Consider the following 26,490-nt stretch of genomic DNA (forward strand, 5'->3'; position numbering starts at 1 on the left):
AAAAACATCATCTTAACAAGTAACTGAGGTCACCATCACCAGTAATAAGTCATGCTGATATCACATGCTCCCTGATAGGAAATAACAAGAAAGGCATATCACCTTTTTGTGATTCTTCCCCCAAATCCATGATCTCAGTCTGTTCCTAAGAAAGCATCAGAAAAATCCAGAAACATTCTACAAAATACCTGACTACTGCTCTTCAAAAGTGTCAAGGCCATGAAACACAAGGGAAGACTGGAATGTAAGATCCTGGAACAGAAATAGGTAAGTAATGGAGAAACTGAGGAAATTTGAATCAAATCTGTACTTCAGTTAATAGTATCATACCAATGCTAATTTCCTAGTTTTGACAATTGCACAATGGTTATATAAGATGGTAATGTTAACATTAGAGAAAAGCTAAGTGGGCAGGACAATGGTTGCCCTTGAGGACATAGAGGCAGAGAATGGATCTAGTGAGACAAATAGCCAATTAGGCCTGAATCAAATAGACCCAGATAGCCTCATCCATAACATCTTGAATGAGGGACCAATGGTTACTTTGAATCCTAAGGAAGAATCCCCTCTGAGGAAGTTCAGGTATCATTCTTATAAAACCCTAACATAAAAAGTAAGAAATTTTGAATGGTTTATTTTGAAAATTTCAAAAGATAGACTGTAAAATTCTGCCTTTTTTTGTGAATAAACAATGTTTTTAAAATAGAATTGTTTCTGTGGTCTCTCAATTTGTGAGAAAAGAGAAATATAACTATGACATTCAACAGAAACTGTGTACTTTATGGGGAAAAGAGCTTCTAAATCTAAAATTAACATAAAAAGACAGCACTGGCCTTACTACACTAGCATATAAGAAAATAATGATCAAGGAAAAAGAGAAAAAGATATATAGGAATATCAACAGATTTTCTTAAGTTAAGAAAAATAACATTAACCTAGAATTGATTTTGAAAAATAGATTCACTAAACATGCAATGCCTCATATATTTTCCAGGTATTTTTTTTACCCTTATTTTTTTTTAAGATTTTATGTATTTATTCATGAAAGACACAGAGAGAGAGAGAGAGAGAGAGAGAGACAGGCAGAGGGAGAAGCAGGCTCCATGCAGGGAGCCCGATGTGGGACTCAATCCCAGGTCTCCAGGATCAGGCCCTGGGCTGAAGGCGGCGTTAAACTGCTGAGCTGCCCAGGCTGCCCTATCCTTATTCTTATAGCAAATGATGTTAATGACAGTTTAAAGAATATTTCCCATTTTCTTTTTATTTTAGACACTGGCCTTTTGTCTCAGTTATTACTTTTCAAATGATCTCTTGGAGCAGTAATTAACAAGCCTGACTTAGCAAATAAGCTGTTACTCCTAAAGAGATATCCCACAACTATCTTCCCCATCAGGAAGAGAATCCAGAGAACTGGAAATGTGCCTTCATGTCAGGGAGTAGATCACCTAATTCTCTAGGCTAGAAATATATAAGAGTATACAGAGAGTCTGCTTAGTGATCAAAGGCAACAAAATAAAACAGGTTGGAGTGTTCAGCATAGTGGCAAGAACTATAAGATGGAACAATAGCTTTTATGAGGTGATAGACACCTTATCCCAGTAATAGACTATCATAGTGAATGTCTTAGCTATGCCAGATGCTTTCAACTCACTCCATCATTTCCTTCTCTGCCACAGAATTGAAAATAGAGGAACAAGACATGGAAGGTTCGCAAAGCAACGGAAGGCTTTATTTAGTTGCAAGACAAATAGAACTCTTTTCTAATTGGAGAAATCTGGTTCTGCTTTTGGATGCTACCTGTCTGATTCTGAATTATCAACTCCCAAGATGTCAAGTGTTAGATGTCTTTGGAGTAGACATAATAATACTCATTTAGATGGAACAAGGAATGGCAGAGACATCCTTTAAAAGCAGTATGTTGATATTTGGTTCATGTAATGTAATGTTTATTTTTGAGTCATGAAGAGAAAGTCTGAGGTTTAATGACATTCCTTGTTGGAAATTAGCAGCTAAGATTTGTAAAAATGATTGTTTATAGGATACAAAAAGGACTGACCAAAGGCAATTTAAACTCTAAAAATCAAGTCTTTGATATTTGTTCCTTAAAAAAAAAAAAAAAAAGAAAAAAACAGATCACATTGCTTACTGTATCCACCCAAAGGTATAGATTTTAATGACTAGGAAAGCTTCTGTGAACTCTAACTCAATATCGAATGGTTTTGTCCACCATTTGCATTAAAGAGGAAACAAACACTCAAGATACCCAGTGATGTCAATGGATCACCAAAAATCACCCCTACCAGAAGAGCTTCTCTGAATTTAAGGTTCAGATGTGCCAAAATATAACACTGAACTTGGATAATTTCACATATATGTACTGCCAAATAAATTTTAAATCTTACTTTAAAGCTGGAAGTTATTTAATCATAGAAATCATGGGAAAGTTTCTGCTATCATTGGAAAACTTTTCGTTTTCAAACCCAAAAAAGAAACAGTAGTATAATCATTTCTCTTTATATACAATGCTCAATCCCAAGAAGTAATCAATTGTGAGGTTTCTACTAAAACAGAGGTTATAGACACCTAATGCTAATCTCCCACATCTGGTCATTTACATTAAAGCTTTCTGTTTTCATCTCACAATGTGTAGTTAAAAAGAAAACCCCAGGATTCCTTTAGGATTATCCCCCCCCCCCCCAACAGGTAGGCAAAATCAATTAACAGTGGAAACGAATTTTAAAAGTTGTAAAGTCATCAGGTTAAGACATTTTCAGCAACAGGGTTACCTGCACACTGACCACAATGACCAAAGATGTAGCCATGGTAACTGCAAAAGACTGGTAGTCAGCTATGAGCTGCCCATCTTCTCCAGCCACATTGTAAAAGGCTCCATAGGGGATGAAGAAAAGGACCAATGATGTGTAGATGCCATGTGCCATGCAGATGAAAAATTTATGCTTGTTAAACAGTAGGTTCAGCTGTCCAGGTTCATACAGCTGGGGATAGTCCATGCTGCTCTGGTCACTCACATCCTGTCAACAAAGCGTTAGTTCAGTAGAGAAGGCTTGAGAAGAAGTCAGAGAGGTGCTGAATTCCCCATCTCGGGAAATAGTAAGCACATGACCAAGCACACCCTAATAAATACTATTCATTGACCTGTTTTCATGATAATTGAGAAGATAATGATCCCAATTTTATTGAAGACGAATTTGGGTCTCCAAGAGAGTCATGAGAGATCATATAGCTCTTATAACAGAACCAGAACTGGCACCCAGATCTTTGGCTTCAGGTTGAAGTTTCTTTCTTCAACTCTCCTGCAGCTGCACTCATGCTCCCAGAATTCTAGTGTATCACATGCAGCCAGTGGGACCCAGAGATTAATTGACAAGGCAGTGAGGGTAAGTGGCCAGGAGATGGCAGCAGAGAACCGCAGAGTAGGATTTTGGCCAATCTGAGTCCCTAACTGTGAGAGGAGGGAGAGTAGAAGAGGAAAGGGGAAAGTGGGAAATTGCAAATGGGATTCCAGTGGGAAGGAAGCTGAGCCTGAAGAGCTGAGTGCTATATCCAGTGAGGATTCCAAAACCAGCTGTTCCAGACAAAAAATTTAGACAGAATGAGAAGCTATGTTTGGCTCCAACAGGGAGCAAACTAAAACAGTGCTTCTCAAACTTAATATGCACATAAATCACTTGGGGAGTAAATGATGATTCAGCAGGTTAAGGGTAGGGCCTGAGACTCAGCATTTCCAATTGGCTCCAAAGTAATGCTAATGACCACACTGTGAGCACCAAAGCCAAATGCCCAAACCAAAAAGGAGGCAAGGACTGACCACTGGGGACATCAGAGGACCAGGAGTAGAGGAGAAGCAGCTAAAAAAGGAGCAACACTGGCATGAACTCTGAGGACAGACCAGGTTCCCCTTCCTGCTTGTGGGATGGCCCTGGTCTTGTTGAATGGGGTCCCATGAAGAACACAGACGTACTCTCTTTGGGAAGTACCATTTTGAAATTTTGCTGGTGCTTTCTCTTCCAGTCAGTGGCTGGTGAAATTACATGCCCAGGCTTTGAAACCAAACAACCCTGAGTTCAAACCCCGGTTCTGCTGCTTAGCAGGTATATGGTCTTAGACCTGTTACATAACCTGGCTGAGCCTCAGTTTCCTTATCTTCAGACATGCAAACAACAGCACCTCCCTCACAGGGCCACTGTCATGATTACGTTTATGTATACAGCAGAGTTCTTGCCACACCATAAATAACAACAGATGCTTCTATAAATAATAACACGTAAAATAATGATGATAGTAAATAATAATAATATTAATGGCAGAGCAATCTCAGAGTCAGGTGGCTTGGCACTGGTCTGAGTTCTGTCACACACTAGCTGTCTGACTTTACAGCCATGAGTTGAGCCTTAGTTTCCTCCTCATAACATGAGTGGATCATAGACAATCATGGAAGCCTTGCAGCCTAACATTCCATTATCCTGTGATCAGTGTAGGGGCCAAAGTTGACAAGGTGGGAAAGGACAGGGGCAGACACTTAACTTGATGGCAATAAGGGGCCTTATTATATTTTTTTTGAATTGTACAATAACCATCTTTTCCCAGAAATTGCTTTATTTTTATTATTTTATTCTGGAGAGCTACAAAGCACCAAGTAAAGAAACACTTATAAACATGGCACTTGGAAAGGGCTTTATCCTTTACATCTAAAGTATTTAGGAGTTCATTACTTTTTTATAGAATTCCACAAAATATGTTGTTCATAAGCTGCCCTTTTTTACATACAAGAAGTGAGACAGTTAACAAAGGCACAGAATGGGAGACTGGAGTGAGTTCATCATGTGAAGATTTATATTTTGCAGTAGACAGCTTGCTTTGGGCCAGAAAAATGAGGTCTAGCAATCGGGTCTAACGACAGCCTGGAGAAAATCTGATCTTCTCAAATATCCTTCCAAAAAAATTATTTAATAATACACTCTAATTGTGCCATGGAAACTCCTCTGGCTAGCCTTCCACTTCCTCATGGGCAGCCAGACTTCTTCCCCCTTCCAGGAAGTACCTTCCAAGGCAATGAGTATGCCAAGGATCCACCATTTTTGTAATTGATTCCCTCCCTTCTCTCTTCTCAAGCACTTTGAGTTAGACAAAAGTCTGTGCCCCTTCTCTCCATGGCTGTGGAGCTGCATGTCTTCCTCCCCCATTGGCAGGGCACTCCACTGGACTCTAGTTCCTGTTCTGGCCTGTGCTGGCCAAGGAAATCTCACCACAAATGCTGGACTTCTGCCTTCCAACAATGAGTTCCATCATTTTCTATCACTGCATGGTTCTCTGCATTCAGAGGCTAATGCAGCATTTCCCAGTGTGTAAACCACAAGGCAGTAGTTCTAAGGCATATTAATAGGTACTATATGAAAAATAAATAAATAGAAGTACAGTCATATAAGCCTCGGAAATGCCAGCCTAAAATAAAATTAGCACTGGGCCCATTTCACATAGGACCTCTCAGAGACTTTAGAGAAATAATGTGGGATGTGAATCTCAAAGAGGAGGGTAGCCAAACTTTGATCACAAAACTGTTTTTGGGAGGGTGAGGATCTGGACAAGGTTTCTGATCCATGCAATACCTATTAAAACAACTGAACTTCTAGGACTCTCCATGACTTGTATTTTCTACTTAGAAGCTAGAAGCACTAAAAAGCATCAACAGAGCAAAATAAGTTATAAAGACAGAGAAAAATACATACCTGGTCAAAAATGCCCATAGCTAAAACAGGCAGTGATGTGTAGACAATGTTAAAAAGGGCAATGAACCACTGGTCATAAACAGTCTGAAAAGAAATAACGTATCAGTGAGAAACACCATCCATAGAAGAATATGCCCTTTTAGGTTCTTGGGTTAAATATTTCAATTTCCTGAGATGGATGAGAGTTTGATATTAGAGACAGACATGAGTTCTCCCCTAGGCTCTGTCTCTTATTGGGCCTGCTACCTCAGAGAAATACTTCTTCATCTCTAAAATAAAGCCATGCTCTCCTTGCAGAGTTGGAGTGCAGATGAAAGGAGACAACATACATAGAACACCCAACACAATACTAGATATATAGAAGGCTTGAAACCCCATGGTGGGCTATTTTATTCTTCAGGTTTTCAATGGCTCATATAGTAAATCCAGTTATTTGATCTAACTGATAAACAAAGGACCTACTAAAATCATCAGAGGGCAATGCAGAAATGAACCAGTCAGCCCAACCCTGTGTTCAAATGGAGAGTTTTTTCTTGGGAGTGGTTTAAAGCAAAGTGGTCATGGAGCTAGCTTCTCAGTATACTGGGTACAAACAAGTTAGACAATTAAAATATCCCCTACACTTATATAGAGTACTTCCTTACATGAGCCTCACTAGAAGTCAATGAGGCATGTGAAACAGTTGTTATATCCCCATTTTGTTGATAAGTACATAGAGATGTAAAACAAAATATAATATTGTAGAGCTTTTCATATGCAAAGGCAAAAACTAAAACCTGTGTCTCCAGCTCCTAACCAACATCTGTTCAACCATTCTATCATCCATCCAGTCATTCACTCATTCATTCACCTAATATTTATCAAAAATCTGTGATGTGCCAGGTACTAGGTTTTAGGCAATGGTAATTAAACATGCTATAATAAGATACAAATATTTCAGAAAATTTGCATTCTGATGGTGGCAAAAAAACAGGCAATAAATAAGAATATAAATATATAGGGGATCCCTGGGTGGCGCAGCAGTTTAGTGCCTGCCTTTGGCCCAGGGCGCAATCCTGGAGACCCGGGATCGAATCCCACATTGGGCTCCCGGTGCATGGAGCCTGCTTCTCCCTCTGCCTGTGTCTCTGCCTCTCTCTCTCTCTCTCTGTGACTATCATAAATAAATTAATTAATTTAAAAAAATTTTAAAAAGAATATAAATATATAGAGGATGTGAGTAAGTGAGTAGGTAATAAATACTAGGGAGGAAGGGTAGATAGGAAATGTGGGATGATTGTAATTCTAATAAGGTGACTGGAGAAAATCTCACTAAGGAGTGACATTTGGAAAAGATCTAAAGAAAATAAGGGATCAAATTATCAAATTATGCAGCTTTCTGGGATAGAATGGAATGATCATTCCATACTGCAAGTAGATCCCATGAGAAATCTCTGAGGAAGGAAAGCATCTGATCAAAGGACAGCAAGGCAGCCCAACTGGCTAGAGAAGAATGACCTGTAGGAAGAATAATGGGCATCAAAGGAATAAGGAGTTAGATCCTATGTAGGTAACCATGGCTTATTCCCTAAGTGAAATGAGAAGATACTAGAGAATTGTGAGCCAAAGAACAACCTGATTCGATTTGTATTTTACCAGAATCACTCTGGATTCTGTGCGGAGAATAGACTGAAGAGGGGCAGTGGTGGAAACTGAGAACCAATTAGTAGACCACTGCAGTGGTCAGATGGAAGAGGGAGGTGGCTGGGTCAGGTAACCAGTAGGCAGACATACTGAATTCTGAATATATTCTGAAGTACATGTTCTTCTTAGGGAAGTTCTGAAAGCAATGAGGAATCTAAAATGCAAACGTTCCAGACAGAGCAGCTAAAGGTAGTTTCCATATAGTTATGTAAGTAAGGCAATCCATTAAATTATATCCTGTACATGGAAGTTGTATCAAAAATATTTTGGTGTCTTTATTGCTAAATCTGGATTTGGACTACCCTGTCTTCACATCATTGTTTATTCTTGAAATGGGTATGTATTTGTTCAAGGAAAGGGGAGATGAAGGCCAGTTTTCTAAGGCCAAATCTCAACCTGGACTGTTCTGTTGAAGTTCCACAGGTGGCTTTATTCAACACTGAGTAAACCAGACTCTGTGAAATATACTGATTATTGTATTCTGAGCAAGGTTAGCCCTGTGGGAAGAAGTAAGGAAGTAAGGACATTTCTGCTGTCAATCATCTTGGGTAGAGTTCAATCTTAGGGCAGGAAAAAAAAAAAAGAACAGAAAAGGGAAAAGGAGGAGTGGGGTAGATGAGAGAGGGAAAGAAATTGTTTTACTCTTTGAGTGTCTCATAATTGAGGCCTGGAATCCACGTAGGAAAGATCTGTTCAACATCATTCTCTTTGAGGGTAGGTCAAAGCTAAGCAGAAAAGTTGAATTCTACTACCAATAAATAGCTGAGCTAGGATTTAGACAAAGCAGCATCATCAGGGACTATACTATCAAGAGGAGTAGGCTTATGACTCAGAATAATCACTTCTAATAACCAGTTTTAAAGTTCCTTAACTGATAATTCCTTTTTATAATTCTTTGAGTTCTATTAAACTGTATTCTTTGAGTCCATTTGAACTCTGCTGCAAGGGTTTGAAAAGGCATCCTACATCAGTGACATGCTAAGTATTCAACAACAGGTTCTTAAAAAAAAAAAAAAGCCCCAATGCATAGCTTTTGCTGATTTCTATGGTGTAAATATTTCTCCCGTGGCTGTTTATACAATATCACTAAATGTGCAGTTGCAAAGAGATGTGACATAGTACCCTATTATAGTATTTCTACCATATATATCCAATAGATACAAATAACCTCAAGTACATAAACAGTAAAACAATTAAGAAGTGGTGTGTTTTGAGTATTTTAAATTTTGTTCCTAATATAAATTATAAGGTAACATAATTCAATCTTTAATAATGGTTGCATTTAAATACTAGCTCACATAATTTCTCAAAATTAAATAGTCAGCTCTTACGAATCAATATGGGCCAGCTCTAACATACCACAGGCTATGTCTGTGCTTGGAGCAAAGTCATACAAAACAGCAACTGCTGGCCACCTGAAAGATCACAGACTTAATGTGGTAAGAGAGAACTTGCAGAAGGGCAGAGCTGTATCCCAGACTGTCAGGTAAACAAGCCTGGATTTATGGTGTTCATATAGGATGGGGGCATGTGCCAATACAATGGATTTGTACCAAGTGCCCACTGAAGATAAGGAAAAAAGTTGAGAAAAAGCAAAGCACAGCACATCTTCATCAAAGCATCAGTGAACTAACAACACAGCAGGAAATTGCCTGTTAAGATCAGAGAGAGAATTAGAACTTAAGAACTACTTCAAAGGGGATCCCTGGGTGGCTTAGCAGTTTAGCACTTGCCTTTAGCCCAGGATGTGGTCCTGGAGACCCAGGATTGAGACCCAGGATCAAGTCCCACATCAGGCTCCCTGCATGGAGCCTACTTCTCCCTCTGCCTATGTCTCTGCCTCTCTCTCTCTCTCTCTCTCTCTCTCTGTGTGTCTCTCATGAATGAATAAATAGAATCTTTAAAAAAAAAAACTACTTCAAGGCCTAGAATAATGTTATCTTTTTGCAGGGACCGTTTATTTCCTTGTACCAGCTCAGCTGCTGAAGATGGGATGAAGGCCTGACATTTTGGGGGTTAGCCAAGAGGTCCTGCCATAGTGCATCCTGTGACCCTACTGCCAGGAGGCTTCCCTTGGGTCTCATCCCAGAGTGGAATGTGTTCCATTAGAAAATCTACCTTTGATGGGCATGGAAGCAACCTAGTCCTCTTGTCCTAGGAAACAACGAAAAGCAGGTGATCACGGGCTTCTCAGTTGCCTCCAATAGACCATTAGCAGTCCTAAGGCCTGTGGTTCAGAGCAGTGCAAACTCCCAGGTTCCCAGCTCAGGACAGGAATAGTAACAGGGTCTCAGATGCCAATTGTCGTCTACCCTAAAAGTCTACCAAAACTGCAGCTTAGCCTCTCTTCTCTTTCTTTGGATGAACAACAGTTCCACTTCTCGATATACGTCCAGAATATCTGCCTTCATGCGCCAGGAGACATAAGAAAATGCTCACAGAAGCTCTGGTTGTAATAGTCTCAAGCCAGAAACCACTAAAACATCCATCAGGAGTGGAATGCAGAAAGACACTGTAGTATATTGACATAATAGAATGCTATAGAATACTGAAAAGCAAGGAATTACACCTATATATATTTTAAAAATTACAAATGAACTTTTAAAAATGTATAAGGTTGAGCAGAAGAAGCCAGACAAAGAACTAGGATTCCAATTAATAAAATTTTAAAATGTGTCAATCTGCTCTGTGTTGTTAGGAAGCAATGCTCATATGGAAAATTTATAAAACAAAGCCATAATGTGATTATAAAATGTCAGGGTAATGGTTACCTCTAAATGGTAAAAAACAAAAAAACACATGACTGAAAAGCAAGGAGAGTTTTGGAGGTTTGGCAACATTCTGTTTCTTGCAGCAGATTACGGCTACATGGGTACTCATTTTATAGCCATTTGTTAAGCTGACATTTATGTATTATGTACTCCATAGATTTGTTATGTTTTAAAATAAAAAAGGAAATATGTGGCCTTCTGTTTTAGTCACTCCCTGGTGAGACTTTAGACAGTGTGAGGATTCTAAAAATCTTGACACCCATATCATACCCGAGGCGCCTTTATCCAAAAAAAAAAAAAAAAAAAAAGCTGACACAAATCTTCAACTATTTGATTGATGATGGCATCTAACTTTCATTCCTCAAATATATCAATTCATGTCACAATTACACTATGGAAAATATACAAGGGGGGAAGCAAACTGAGGTCTTGTAGCCCCAGGCAGAACCTGATGCTCTCAAATCACTTCTTCCTCATCTCATCCACCATTCAGCTTCCACTCACAGAGAAGAGATGATTTCAGGTATTAGGAAGAAAGACTGAATCTGAGAAATCATGGCACGAGTAGTGGATGGTCTGGCACAAAGTGCCATCATCACCACTAACAGCGTTAAACCTAACACTAACAACACTAACCTAACACTAACAGCATTAAAACCTACAGTTATTAGGCAGCAGCATTTGTGAGTTGGTACTTGATATGAAACCTCATTTTACAACTGGAATAAAAGAGGATGGGAAGGGAAAAGTCAGTGAAACAGTTTAGAAGAGTTTTTGCAGTTTCTTGGAAGAGTTTCTACTGCCACTCAGAATCACAATAACAAAAAGAAAACTAGCTGATACTTACTGAGCACCTGCTGTGTACCAGGCACTACTTTAAGGACTTAACATATACTGACTCCTTAAATCCTCACAATAACCTTATGGGGTTGGTACTATTAGCAGACCTCAATATAAAGATGAAGGAACTGAGGCCCATCAAGGTTAGGAGATTGCTCAATGTCATATTTGTAACACAAAGATTTTTGAAGTATGGCCTAGCAATCTTTCAGAGGATCCACATGTCAAGACTATTTTCACAATGATATAAGCAGTTATGTATATTTCCTTTTCACTCTCATTCTCCCATGAGTGTATATGACTTGTGATGCCATAATCAACTGGATGCAGAAGCAGATATGAGAACACAGATGCCTCCTACTGCCCCAAATAGTAAGAGATTAAGTATTAAAAATGCCACTGTTCTCACTAACTTATTTTTTATTCTGGAAAATATTATCTTTATTTTATCTTAAAATACGTCATTTAGGTAAACATGTCATGGATCCTTTATTTCTTTATGAATCAATAAAGGAATGTTTAAATGTTTTCTCCATTTTAATTTCTCCCAATATGATAAATATAGATAGATAGGGGCCTAAGATCACAAAGGCTTCAGAAGCACTGGCTGAGCAAGTGTCAGGGCCAAGTTCTAGCCCTGGTACCCTTACCTCAGCATTCACAATAGTGACCACTGCATGAAACCCCCTCTCTCAATCAATGATATCATTTGGCAAGTGTCCTTAAAGGCTATTTCCTCACATTGCTTTATATAGTTGAGAGTATACAGGAAATACAATTTGTATGCTGGTTTTTGTCATTTAAAATGAAACCATTAACATTTACCCAGGCCCAAAGCCTCCCATGGCTTCCCATTTTACATGGGATGAAATCTACTCTCCAGGATAACCTACAACCTTCCCTGATCCCATGCCTGCCTACATCTTTGGCTTCCCTCCCTCCCCCCCTGGGCTTCACTGATTGTCTTTCTCAAGGACCATGCTCATTCCTACCTCAAGAGATTTGCCTGCAGTGCTCTCTACCTTGAATACTTCAACCTCAGTGTATTCATATGAAAGTATTCTCTGAATACCAAGCTCACAGCTCCAATGTTACACTCTCAACGAGAGAGTTTTTACATTAACCCATTCTTTCTTAATAACAATTCTGAAATTATTTTACCAATTTACTTCTTTATTATCTGCCTTAATCCCACCAGGATATAATCTCCATGAAACAGAGACTTATTCACATCTAGAACTCCAGTGCCTAGAGCAGTGTCAGACAACGATAAATGCTCTCTAGATATTCATTGAATTAATGACTTTACAACTCTTTGTAAATCTTAGATATTTAACTTGCTACTAAATGTTGCCTTGAGGATGTGCCATAGCTCCTCAAACTCAGTATGTCCAGACCTGAACTCATTCTCCCACCCCTTTAACCAGGCCCTCTTCTTATGTTCCTTATTTCAGTTTCTGACAGTGCTTCATTTATCCCAGAACCCAAGCCAGAAATCTGACATTTCTCCCTCTCTCCAACATCTCACATCAAATTAATCTCAAAAAAAAAAAAAAATTAATCTCCAAATCCCACTGTTATAACCATACCAGATAGCTAGCTTCTGTTTCTGCCCAGGCCTTTATCTCTGTGACTTTCCTCCTGATGTCCTCCCTACTCGGATTCTTACTCCTCACCTGCTTCACTATGATTGATCCTTGAAGGGTCAGCCCAGGAACAGATCTTCCAAGAAGCCTTTCTGAGTCCTGCCCACTCCTACCCTCTAGGCTTGGGCTCCAGGCTACTCCTTGGTGGCCTCATGATATTCACACCTTACTGCTTCACATTTATCAACTTGCAATTATTTATGTGCTGATTTCTAGCCCCACCCCACTAGGCTGCGAGCTTCTTGGGAGCAGGTTATAGGATTTATTCATCTGTGGGGGCCCAAGAACCTAAATCAGTACCTGGCACATGGCAAGCATCCAAAACAAGGACACTGGTTTCTTAAGCTTCAAGGCACTGGAGTCAGAAGACAGAACTATATAAGATATTCAATCGCTCTGAGTTTTAGATTCCTAGGTTACGAAGTGGGAATTTGAAAGAGCCTTTTATATATCTTCAAGTGGTATGTTTAATGGATAAACAAAAAGGTATATTTCTCCCTAATGATAATTTTTATGAAAATACAATTCTTTATTGCTACAATCATGTTTTTTATAACCTACTATATTAATGAAATCAATAGAAAATTAGAACAAATTTAAAGAAAACTGAATATCTTGATATAGTTAAGCATTTTCCTCATGAAAACTTAATTATATCAATCACTCTTTAGCTCTAGTTTTGCTCAGGCTCTGCCAAAATGTGTAAACCTGAGTCATTCACCTTAAGAAGAAAAAAAAAAAAAAAAACACCTTCCTGGGTTATATGCATTGGTTTAACACAGTTTAGGCTTTAGGAGCTTTCATAAAAATTAAAGTCACAACAGTATTTCTTCTACAACAGGCTGCTTCCTCCCCTTATAAGAGGTCTCCAACTACTCAAATAGTTATCCTAGTAAATGCTCCACTTCTCCTTATATGCCCTCAGAAAGTTTTTAAGGCCCCCTCTGGTGATTAGGACCAGCTGGGATGGGGCACACTAGCCCAGATGATGACCCACATGAAACTTATCCTGGCTTTTCCCCTTCCAGGCTTCCTCAAGCCCTCTACTACCTATCTCCACAACCTCCACCTCAAACACACATGCACCCACATGTAGGTTGACCAAGAGATGGGAGGGTTAGAAGAAGGAGGGAAAATGATTTCTCTGGAGCCTCTGGTGTAGGAAGCATTCTGGCCTAGAATTTTGGGTGACTAGACCAGTCAAATGGTGACAGCATCCTGATTTTGGATGACTCAAATCATTTATATAAACAAAAGCTCCATAAAAAAAGTATTTGTTCTAGGGCCCTTGTACTCCTAGGGGAAGCCATACCCGCCCCCCACTTCTAATTTTTTTTCCCATCTCCCGTATTCTGAATAAAACAGAAGAGCCATATTCCTGTGAGATATCACTAGTCTGTTTTGAACCATGTAAGTGTCTCTTCACATATCAGAAAAAAGGAAGAGAAGAGTTCTCTATTTCTCCAACTTTACTGTTTTACTATTTAAGGAAAGCTCTTCCTCACTCCCTTCTTTGTGGGAGTAATTTATCAACCTTATCAACCATTTTATATAGAGTAAGAACACACCAGCTACAAATTACAGTCTAACAGCTTGAGGAACAATCTATGATTTTTAGAATACCACATTTAAAAGGACCTTAATAAGGCTCTTAGACAGTTACAAAGGGCTTTCCGCTCTGAGACCACTGGCTTAGCTCCTTGTTCAAATGACAGGATGGACTACCTCTTTGGAGATATGTACTCTGCCCGTCCCCCCACCGACTTTTGCTGTGTGTTATAAAGGAAAACTATATAGTGATATTTTTCTTTTTGGCCTTAAAAACATTTGTCATTTAAAGAAAACACATTGTGGAATAAATATGAGGTGCTCAGTCTCAGCACATCTGTTCCTGATTTGTGCAATTAACAGAAACCCACTAGCGAGAGCCAGGAGGAATGGCCCCAGCCTGAGCACCCACCCTTTCCTGAGTTTTCCACAGAGCACATCTGGAAGGCAAGGGGGAGAGGAACTGCCATGCCAGGTTGAGAAAGACTCATAGGTAACCACATCCATGAAGTCATCAAAGCCTGGAGATTAGTCTCACTCTTTCACGTAATTTTCAAAATTTTTCATTGTGAGTTTTCTTATATTGTTTGACAGAACTAAAGTTTTTCTGGACTTGACAAGATAATTGTTTCCATATCACAGCAGAATTAAAAAAACACACACACAGCTCTGTATCTCACTGACAATGATAAATTGTCATCAGATAATATCATCCCACAAGTACACAGTGCCAGTAGTTGCATAGTTTCAAATGTGAATTTCCTAAATAGGGCTTCAACCAGTTTCAACCAATGGTGGTTGGTCTTTTGTTTTGTTTTGTTTTTTGTTCTGTCCCTGCTGGGGGATGGTTCATATTTATTAAAAATACTGAGGGCATAGGATGCTTTTAAAGTAAGTTACTCATACATACAGTGCACACAAGCCCACAGTGCACTCCATGAAAATCATGCAGGCTTTGATAACAGATTGGGATAAGGTATATCCTTTACAAGACTCCGTGATTCAGTTTAGAGACTTCTCTGACCTTTACCCAAACCCCTCTGGTCCAGAAATCTTGTTGCAAATCTCACCAGGACAGATTATATTTAAATTCTCTCTCAGTAGCAGTTTGGTAGGAGTGTTTGCTGGAAATAAATAAATTAATTAATTAATTAATTAATTTTTAAAAAATGGCTTCAAGCTTCCAGATGATTCCAGGAGGCAGTCTGCCCTTTCTAAGGGCCTAATCTTTAAGAGACCCCCTCCCCACCAAGACCTTAGTTCTTTCTCAAAAAGAGCTGATTTTCTCATCATCGTCATATTGCACGGAGTGTTGCTGGATGTTTCTCCTTTAGATATCAAACAAAGCAAACACTTTCCTGATATGGGGTTGCATGAAAACAGTTTTTTTTTAAAGAAGATATAGCCATACTCTCTTCCAAGTTTGTGACAATTGAAGTGGCTACTTATCAAGCAGAATAGAGGGAGCACTAAAAAGAGTCAGAAAACATGGGTTCCACTCCCAGCCTTGCACATCACTGATCCTCAGATCTTGCAGGACTCAGGCTCCTTCTCTGACATTCCCTAATAGAGCAAAGATTCTAGATTTCAACAAAACATACACTTTTTGTTCTGTGTCCCAGCTGTTTCTCCAAAGAAAGTCCACGCAGCAAAGCAGGCAATAGGGGTATGGTCTCTCCCAAACAGATTCTTTCCCTATGTGTCCCAAAACAACCACAACAGAGGCAAAGCACTGCAATAAACCAGGAGAAGGTCCACAAACCAAGTCAAACCTGCATCACACTGTCATTCATCTGAGATGTCCTAGGGCCACCACCATCTGACATATAGTGAATGGTCCGACCCCCCAGCCCCCTGGAGCCTCACACACCACAGCTGGATTGACTTATACATCTGCCCAGACCACCTATCAGGATGGAGCATTGGTGAGAATCTCCTGGAGCTATCATCAGAGAATAAGAGCCCGGATAAAATTCACCAGGCCCCCAGAGACAGGCCAAGGTAATAAAGAAATAGCACATGTCACTTCATTAAGAAATTAAACTGGTGTTTTTAAAGTCAACAATGTGTCTAAGAAAGCACATTCTGTTTACATTTGATCAGATGTTTTCAGCTGCAGAGTGGATGACTTCAAAGCAATCTGTTGAGAGGTGCAGGAAAGAAGTACTAAAGTGCTATGAATCATGCTGGGATTAGACAGGGATAGCCCCAAGACATGGCTCATCCATGACAAATTTAATTCAAAAAAACTCTTGGTGGAAAAATCCTTACTTTCTACCAAAGGTGACTATTCAACATCAGTTTCACATTTATGAAAATAAAATTGTTTCCAGACTGTAAGTTCCCTGAAGGCAAGGACCGCCTCTCTCTGGTTCATTTTGGTGTCCTTGGAGATCACTTGGCCCTAAACTGGCCCTCAGTTTATTCTTGCTAAATGAATGAGAATTCAAAAACTCTAGGTTGTGTGTCAGAGGATGAGCGTGCGAGTCTCACTCCTAACAAGTGACTGGGGATTAAGCCTGCCAAGAGAGGGCCTCTAAGCACATGCCTCTATTCCTGAATCAGCCAGGCCCTAGAGTTTTTATTACTACTGGCTCCATTTTGCTGTGGAGCTTTCAGTTCCACTGAAGCAATTTAGGGGAGAGATGAAGGGGTAGAGAGACCTCAGATGGCCTACCTTCATTAACAGACTGGAAGTAAGTGGTTTCTAATGGGCTTTAAGGGCTACGAAAGCCTTGTCACCCAACACATGGCTTTGAAGGCCAAAGCCAGCTAAACAATTTCAATGGGTGGGGGAGGGGAGGGGCATCACTGCAAAAATGTCCCCTATTCAAAACTCATAATCTGTAGATTAGTGTATCTCCCAAATATGCTGTTTTCTTTTCACTTGCCTGACGTAAAACACCTTGTCTTTGGAAAAACAGGGCTAAGAAAAAAAGCCAAAGGATTTTTCAGTTACACTTGTTACTAAACAGGACCTTTTAGCAAAAGATGGAAGGAAAAGAGATAACAATCCCTACCATTCCCAGTTCCACATCCATGTTACCCTCACAGCCAGTCCCCAGATTGCTAGCACTCCAGGGCACACACATGTGGATGGGTCTGGGAAACACCAGTCTCCATCATCATAGTGGTATAATACCTATTCTGTAAGACAGGTCTTGCTGTACACAATACTGTTAAGACCTCCCCCTCTGACTAATGCCATGTGGTTTTTAAAAAGGGTTTCTGAATGGGTTGGTTTTAAATGGAATTGTAGAAATTGAAAAGAGATTTCAAATGCAGCTTATCTTCAGGTCAATTGGAAAGAGTTCGAGTATGAGGTGAGGGTTTTCCTCCTGCTTCTCTAGAGTTTCACACCTTTACACAAGCCAGCCCCTAAATCCCTGCAGGGTAGTGAGATTTCACACCTTTAGACCGCCACTTGATTTTGAAAACACTCATAGCTTACTTGAGATTTATCAAGCCCCTGAAGTCATTCCAGGTCCTCACACATTTCTCCTTTTCCTATGTTCTCATGTTGACTTCCATTACAGTCTTCTATTGGACTTATTTATCCATTTCTTTACTTCCTGGATGAGAAAATGAGTTCCAGGTGGGTAGGACACTTGACCTATTCATCATTTTGTTTTCTCTTCCCAAGACCATAAACAAGTATTCTTACTAGCAATTTGACAATGTCGTGTGACTCACAGCTATGGGAAAGGAACAAATTATTCATTTTAAAATATCAACAACTTAAATGTTCATACAATCAGAAGAGCCAAATAATTTATAATAAACTATATTTCAGAATGTCTTTAAGAAAAATAAAATTTTGGGGGTGCCTGGGTAGCTCAGTCCATTAAGTGTCTCTGCCTTTGGCTCAGGTCATGATCCTAGGGTCCTGGGATCCATTGAGCCCAGTGGACCAGCTCCCTGCTCAGCAGGGAATCTGCTTCTTCCTCTTCTGCTTCCCGTGCTTATGCTCTCTCTCTTTCTTTCTCTGTCAAATAAATAAAATCTTTAAAAACATAAAATATTTTAAAGAATGTAAAATCAGAGATGTTTCTCAAAATATGGTAATTTTTTTGAAACAAGAAAGATACAAAGACTATGTTCTCCAATATATAAAAGGTGACATATATTCATGTATATTTTTATAATTAGAAAAAACTGAGGATACTATAAAAGATTGCAGATGTTTAGATGTAAACTCCCCATTTTAGCATATGAAGAAGGCTATTTTGTCCCCTGGACTAGAGTTAATTTAAACAACGGAAGTTTTTGAAAGGGAGAAGCACATGAATAGCTTGTTCCTATGGGGGTAGTATTCTTAGCATCATTTTGTCCTTCATACATCTTCCTGCTTCCAAAACACAGGAACCAGGATGAGTAGCGGGGTGATGTCTAGTTTTGCAACTGTTGTTGTAGAGACATCTATTCCAGAATTTCCCAAGTGGATTCTGTATGGCACCTGTTTTAAGGACATTGTGTATGTTGCTTGGAAAAGTGGGGTTCCATGCCAACTGAGTTTGGGGAATAATAACAAATCTCATTGACTAACACACTATTTATTGTGACATCATTATTGATGCCAAGTTTAGACCACATGGGGAATCTAACATTCTCATAAAACTATGGCAGCAAAGGGCTGAATCCTTAGTGTAAAAGATGGCAATGCAGGTCTGCGTTCAGTCTGCCTCACAAGAATACCAATAAGCAACTACCTACAGACTGGATAACATTATGAAAATCCCAGAACCTGGACCTGAAACTAAAGCACAGAGATTGAGAAGGACCACATTAGAAGGTCAAGAGAAGCAGCTTCACTCTGACCACATCCCCCTCCCCAAGGCCAGCATAGTGCCTCGCCAAGATGACCCTGGGGCCTGTGGTTTCTCCAGTGAGAAAAAGAGAACCCAAGGTGGATACCCAGCTCTTGCAGCATTGCAGGACACTTCCCAGGAGTTCTATTCGGGTCTTGCCTCATGAGGATTCCTGGGGGAATCTGCAGGGCTCAACCACTGAGGATCAGATGGAGATAGAAATAGGAGGTGAGGCGTATAGCAACCAGCACTCAGATTTTAATGGGCTCTAGTCCTACTGTTAGCAGCACTGAAGCAGAGATCTCTACTGGGGGTTCTGCCAATGTGCAGAGCCAAGTCAGTGATTATGTCTCGTTGGAAAGCTTGGATGGCAGTTCTGCCTGATTTGGGAACCCAGCTAAAGAGCTGTATTTACCAGGGGGCCCATTCAATGATCCCACCTAGGCAGCGAAGAAAATTCGCAGCTCTACCCAACTGCTGAGTACAGCCTCTGATCCCACCCAACCAGAGAATCCGGGTAGCCATGGAGCCATCCTACAGTCCTGTTATGCAGGGACCCAAGCCAGCAGTCCTGTCTTATAGTTAAAGTACAGCCTCTGGCCCCACAAAACCAGGGGCCGTGAACAGCAACCCTGGGCAGCCTCAAAGCCCAGTCTATGGTACCACCCATCCAGGGAACCCAGCCTGTAGCCCCACCCCACAGCAGAGTTCAGCCTACAGAACTACCCAATTACTAAACACAGCCTACAGCCCCATCCTGCCAGGGAGCTCAGCCAGTGACTCTACCCAATCATGAAGCATAGCCTGCAGTCCTATATGATGAAGCCCAGGCAGTGACCCAGCCCAACTTCAGGGGCATACGCTATGGCCCTGCCTGATCACAGGGAATAGGGTGAGTCTCCACCGAATTGCCAAGCCCTGCCTATGACCCTGTATGAACACAGAGTCTAGTCTGTAGCACCATCTGGTTAGGGGGCACAGCCTGAGACCTTATTTGTACATGAGCAGTTGTAGATCCTAGTCCATAGTCCTGCTCAGTCACAGAGCCCAGCCAGGGATAGCCCCTTTGATCTCAGAACACAAACAATGGCTTTGCCCAGCTGGAGACCCTGCAGGAAGCCCCACCTGCGCACAGACACTGCCAGTTGACCCAACCAGTACTCCAATGGAGCTGATAGCCGTCTTTCCTTGCTGAAGCAAATCTGTAAAATCTGGAAGCAGACACCACTTACTCAAATGTGCAAATACCAACTCAAAGAATCAAGTGTCATGAAGAATCAAGTAAAATAATACTACCAAAGGACACTAATAAAGCCCCAATAATCAAATGTAGAGAGATGGAGATCTATGAACTAACAACAACCAAAAAAAAACTCAGAGTAATTCCCTTAAAGAAGGTCAGTGAACTACAAGAACACACAATTAAATGAAATTAGGAAAACAATGTATGAAACAATATGAGAAGTTCAACAAAGAAATAGAAATCACCAAAACAGATATCCTAGCCTAAAGAATACAAACTAACCCAAAGAATTTAAGGGAGGGCATCAATAACAGATCAACAGAGCAGAAGAAAATCAGTGAATCAGAACATGAATCATTTCAAATTTTCCAGTCACAATAATAGAAACAGAGAGTAGAATAGTGGTTTCCAGGGGCTGGAGGGAGGGAAAAATGGGGAGTTATTTTTCAATGCTTATAGAGTCTCAGTTTTATATGATGAAAAAGTTCTAGAGATCCATTGTACAACAATGTGAATATGCTTACCACCACTGAATTGTACCACTTAAAAATCACCAAAACTTTATGTATTTTTAATCACAATTAAATTTTTTCAAAAGTATTTTTAAAATAGTTGATATAGACCATGATTACAAAATCTACTTCATATGATTATTGTAAATATTGAGCTAATAACAGGCAAAATATTTAAACAATGCCTGGCACATAGTAAGTGCTATATAAATGTTCACTATATTTGCAATTTGTTTTATCCCTACTTGTTGGTGTCAACAGTATAATAGTTCCACCTAGGAGATGACACCATAGCACTTATGCCACTACATGCAAGCATTGTCACTGACTTGCTACCTTGAGAACTCAGTGTGACTATGGCATTGATTTCAAAATGTAGAGTGACGTGTTGTCTTGTGATGTGTGTGTGTTGTATTGTGTTAATATGGTAGTAAATTGAACCATAAATGATGTCGTGTCTTACAACCAGATTTAAGCATTAGGTACTCATGTCTTTGGAACAATCATTGTTCTCCCATGTTATTATCTTTTAAAAGGTAAATACTGGTGAAAGGATTGGAAAGCCAATTGCTTAACATCTGACTCTGGCCAGTTTTATCAGATCTTGAAAGCAGAGCAGAAAATCGCTTAAATGTAGAGGTTAGAAGTCACTGAACATTAGTTTCCAACTTCACAGTTTAACAAAGAAAACTTTGGCAGTAAATCTGCTATCCAAGTTCTGTGTGCTTGTAAATGCAAATCACTGACCACTCTCCTGTGTCCTAAGAGGTCTAAATCAAAGTATAGGTGTCCCTTCATAGTTCTGTGATTTTTCAAAAGCCCCAAACCTTTGAAATATGAAATAGGGAAAATTAGAAGCACTGCTTAGTGAACAACCTTGCTTCATTTTTATGTGGAGAAAAAGTCCCCAGCTTAAGGCACAGGCCACATTCTAACATTTGTTTTTGTTGGACAAGGTGAGATTATGAGCAGGTAAGTCCCACCTCAGCCTTCTCTGAAAGTGCTAAGAAAACTTTTGAGAAATTAAAATCAAGACTTGCTTTACTTCAATGTCTGGAGATTACAAAATATGTAACAAAAATATCAACATTGCCTGCTTTTGTTTCTGAGCATGTTATCCCTAAAAGAACATTAGGAATGAGTACAGGTGTGCTCATTTTGAAAATCTCAACCTCTTAGATATAGGGAAAAATGTACAAAACCTATATTAATTACAAAAATGATTCACTAATCTCCCTTGGCACATTTAAAATAGCACACAATGTTGCAATTTAATTCATCTCCATTGTTCTGGAGTAAAATTATTGAAAAAAAATTAGCTTTATGTGTATCATTGAAACCAGTCATTAAATCCAAGAGGAAGGAAGAACAGTTGAAGAAATCTCTCATAAGAGTTATGGTTACCATGTCATTCTCATTCTCTCTCTCTCTCTCTCTCTCACTCTCTTTCATAAGTATATGCAGATACTATTGGCCTGATGTTTCACAGTTGATAGCCAGGGTCAAAACTTTCCTAGTATCCAAGATATGGGGTGAAATAACTATCTTTTAAAATGCATATGAGTAGATAGAAAAATAGAATCCTGATTTATGAATTGCTATTTTTTCTTCCTTGTTGCCAACATTATCTATTGAATCAATATCTATTTTATCAATTTTTATCTGATGAAATACTGTCAAAACAGCTGTCATGTCAAGATAGCAATCACTTCCTAATTTAAAACATATTATTTTCAGCCCATATACAGTCTGTGTGTTAGATGAGTGACCATCTTTCCAGAGAAACATCAACATTTCTTGTTAGTGTTTCTTAGGCTTCTGTTCTGAATGAAAGCTCCACATCAAGCTTATCATCATAGCAAAATATTTCAATAAAAATTTAAACACACAGGAAGGAGATTCATTGGTTACCTATATAAATAAAAATAAATAAACAAAATTCCAATTAAATGTATATTTTTTTGTGTTTCCAGCTCAAGTCAACTATAAATTACATAATTATCATGCTGTGACCTATATATGAGACATATAAAAATGCCATTTATTCATAAAGAGCCATGGAGAATAGTCATTTGCAATTCAGGGGGATCTAATAAAAGAAAGAAAAGCACTTTTTTACCAACCTGGGCTGAGAAACCACAGAAGAAACCAAACCAGAAATGCACAAGTGTGAATGCAAAATTCTTATAGAAGAAATAGCGCAAGAATTTGCACATTCGGAAATAGGACCACCTTCCATGAACAAGAAGAAGCCTTTGGAGGTATCTAAATTGTGCAAATGAATAGTCACTGGCTAAGACTGCCTGCAATCCTTCCTGGCCGCTGATGCCAACGCCAATGTGAGCACCTATAAAGGAAGAAAAGAAAGTTTTCATTCCCTAAACAAAGATACAGTCTCTTTTAGGTCATTATTTATCTAGAGAAATCTTATAGCTATAGCATTTATAATTTCTCACAGATATTATCTTATGAAACCCTCATTAGTTAGGTATTTATCCTAGTTTTCCAAAAGAATTTCAGTAATTTGTATAAGTTTTTACAATTTGTAATTGGCAAAGCTGGGACTAACCCCAGATTTGGGGACTGTGGATCCAGTATTCATTCCTTACACCATAGCTAGTTACCATACAATAGGTGATCATTATCTTTTTCTAGCCTAAAAATGCACAGATGATTTAATTAGACAAAGGTTGGGTTTTTTTTTAATGAATTCTAATAACGCCTAATGTATTAGACTCAGGAAGGATTCATTTTAGAACCAGTGGTAAAATTAAGTTACAGTATAATCTCCATTATGCCTTGCCAAACGCTGAACTCAAGGACTGCTGATCTACAGCAGACGCTATTGAGTGAATATTCTCTTACTTTTGATCATGCTGACATCATTGGCTCCATCACCTATGGCCAAAGTGACAGCGTGCCTATAGTTCTTCACCAGCTCTACCACTTGGGCTTTCTGGAGTGGGGTGACTCGGCAGCAAACCACAGTCTTACACATGCAGGCGAGTTCTATGAGATCATTCTTGACATCACTTTCTAGGGCATGGGCCTATGTTATTAAAAAAAATATATCCAGATTAGAACAAGACATAATCAATGAGAGATGTCATTTGGGAAGCAGATTTCTTGTTTTTCAACTTATTTCTTTTCTAAACAGTTTAATTCATTTCAACAAGTCATCGCTGACCCAGAGTCATATAAACAACTAACTAAAGAAATGAGTACTAAACTCCTACTAAGTGCCAAGGAATTTTAGAAAAAAAAAATTTTAAAAAAACAGTGCCCTTGTGTGTCCTTTTTGAGACATTATAATGCTGTATGGGTAAGATATAATTAAATGCCAGAAAAGTGGGATGCCTGGGTGGCTCAGTGGTTGGGCGGCTGCCTTCGGCTCAGGTTGTGATCCCGGGATCTGGGATCGGGTCCCGCATCGGGCTCCAGCGAAGAGCCTGCTTCTCCCTCTACCTATGTCTTTGCTTCTCTCTCCCTCTCTCTCTCCCTCTCTCTCTCTCTCTCACTCTGTTTGTGTCTCATGAATAAATAAATAAATCTTTTAAAAAAAATAAATGCCAGAAAAGTTCCAGAATCCATGAAAATAAAAAAAGCAAAAGATGGAACGTATCCACCATCTCACCAAGTTTAGAATGAACTATAAAATGATGGTGATTTCTTTGTTCTATGTGACGGAACTTTTGTTTCCTTTGCATTCTTGTTCGTATATTTAGTGTTTGTTGTTGTGGTCGTTAATGGTTGGGCAAATGAAAAGCAGATGATCTGGAGATGAGCCCTTGAAAAACAAAGTGATTGAAATAGAGAGAGGCCTGTGCAAAAGGGTGGCATGCAACTTGTGTCTCAGTAAGGGTTCCCAACCAATTCCACTCTTGTTCCTCTCCAAATGCACACAGCCTTTCTATATGACAAGAAATGACTGAAAAAGAGAACATAATCCTTTGTGGTTAACTGTGCAATTTGTTTTCTAGAAAATATCTTACTGTGCATTATTTAATAAAGGAAACAGGAATCTACCTAAACTTTGAGTCATGTCTGAATGAATCTTAAGCAAGACAGTCACAGCCCATCACAATCTGGCCCCTATATTCCTTTTGAGTTCTGTCTTCTACCACTACCTTTAAGTTTACTCTGTATTCTCATCATGCCAAATTGATTGTTTCTGTAATGGGATTGGTTCTTTCTTGACTCTGTGCCTTTGTACTTGCTGCTTCTGTACCTGGAAACATCACTTCCTCCAGGAAGTCTTCCCTGACTTTCATACAAGAAACTAAATGTGTCTGCCTCTATGCACTCAAAGCTCTTTGTTCATTCCTCTATATAGTATTTGTCATACCACTGTGAGATTAGCTCTCCTACTAGATGGCAATCCCTAAAACAAGAACCATGTTCTATTCACATCCTTATCCTCAGGCTCCAGCATCTTGACCTGGGCATTTAATAAATGTTACTGGTATCAATGAAAGGATGGGTGAATGAATATAAAACATGACTCTGACATAGAAAACTCTTATATCAAGGCCTATGATTCCCAGGGAAAATGGCGAGTTAGCTTTCTCAAATTTAATTGCCCTTTCTAAAAGAGAAAGCATGTAACTAGTTGTCTTGCCCAGAATGGTCCCCTTTTTTCTCTTTTATTTTCTTCTTTATTATCAACAAGTGAAAACCTAGACTTAGTCTCTGATAAAGAGCCCAATTATATTCTGCAAAGCACTGAGATTTGAGCAAATTGGAATCATGATTTACTATAAAAACAACAACAACAAAAAAAACAAAAACAAACAAACTAAAAAACCCTTCTGACCATACCAGCAGAAATGTGGTCAATTCTCCTCAAATGAAAAATGGCATTTCATGGTTTCATAAGTTTCAGGCTTTGAAGCTGAAAGGGTTCTTGAAGAACATCTATCTTAGCTCTTTCTTTCAACAGATATAGAGACAAAGAAAAAGTAGCATACATTATCACTTGAGTACTCTAACCCACCACACATTGGCTTCTTTGAGCCTGAGGGAAAGTCAAAGCACAACTCATTAGGAACCTTTCCATATTGTAGTCCCTGGGCAATTCAGCTTGGAGGCCACCAGTTTCAAGTCCCAGTTGACAGGCTTATAATTTTCAGTTGCTGCTCATTTGTGCAAGGGAGAAGTTCGTGTCATCTGGGCAAACCTTCGACTGAGCTTGGCTTGCAGCTGAGCTCTGTAACTTTCCATGGTGTAGAAGGCAACACATCATTACGTCTGGAATCCAGCTGGATAATGCTCTAAGCACTAAGAGCTAACAGACAGCTGATCACAAGGGGGAAAATACAATATACTCATAGCCAATTTCTTTTGTCGTCTAAGAAACTGTCTACAGGAAGATACATTTATTTTTCCGAACTCCAAAAGTGAGAAATGATCATCAAAGCTGGAGAAAGATGTGAGATTAGCTCTTTGTGCATATAAATGATAATTTCACTGGACTCCAATCAGAGCTTTTGTTTTCTAAATTAGAAACTCAGAAGAGTGTTTTGATATTTGTTCAAGATTTGGAACCTGAACTACATTAAAAGCACAATGCAAGTTTATTCTATTACGACAAGAACCAGATTTCCTAATCAAAGCAAATTGTTTGGCATTGGTGTAAAATACTGCTATTTAGAAAAAACCACCAGAGGTATCTTAATGGCAATAATTTGGTGTG

At 39.2% G+C, this 26,490-nt stretch overlaps 1 protein-coding gene across 5 annotated transcripts in view; it reads right to left on the minus strand.

Moving 5' to 3' along the window:
- The window catches only part of ATP8B4 (ATPase phospholipid transporting 8B4 (putative)), a 232,952-nt gene that overhangs the window by 12,643 nt on the left and 193,819 nt on the right, over window positions 1-26,490 (minus strand). For 4 of the 5 annotated variants that reach the window (XM_072738501.1, XM_025998689.2, XM_072738500.1 and 1 more), the window contains 4 exons: window positions 23,664-23,847; window positions 22,922-23,145; window positions 5,748-5,831; window positions 2,787-3,032 (listed from right to left, as the gene is read on the minus strand). In XM_072738501.1, coding sequence (XP_072594602.1) covers window positions 2,787-3,032; window positions 5,748-5,831; window positions 22,922-23,145; window positions 23,664-23,847 — 738 coding nt within the window. The remainder of the gene's footprint in view (window positions 1-2,786; window positions 3,033-5,747; window positions 5,832-22,921; window positions 23,146-23,663; window positions 23,848-26,490) is intronic. The other variant, XM_072738502.1, reaches the window with a different exon arrangement.

Source organism: Vulpes vulpes, chromosome 15 (assembly GCF_048418805.1).
Source record: "Vulpes vulpes isolate BD-2025 chromosome 15, VulVul3, whole genome shotgun sequence".
NCBI lineage: Eukaryota > Metazoa > Chordata > Mammalia > Carnivora > Canidae > Vulpes > Vulpes vulpes.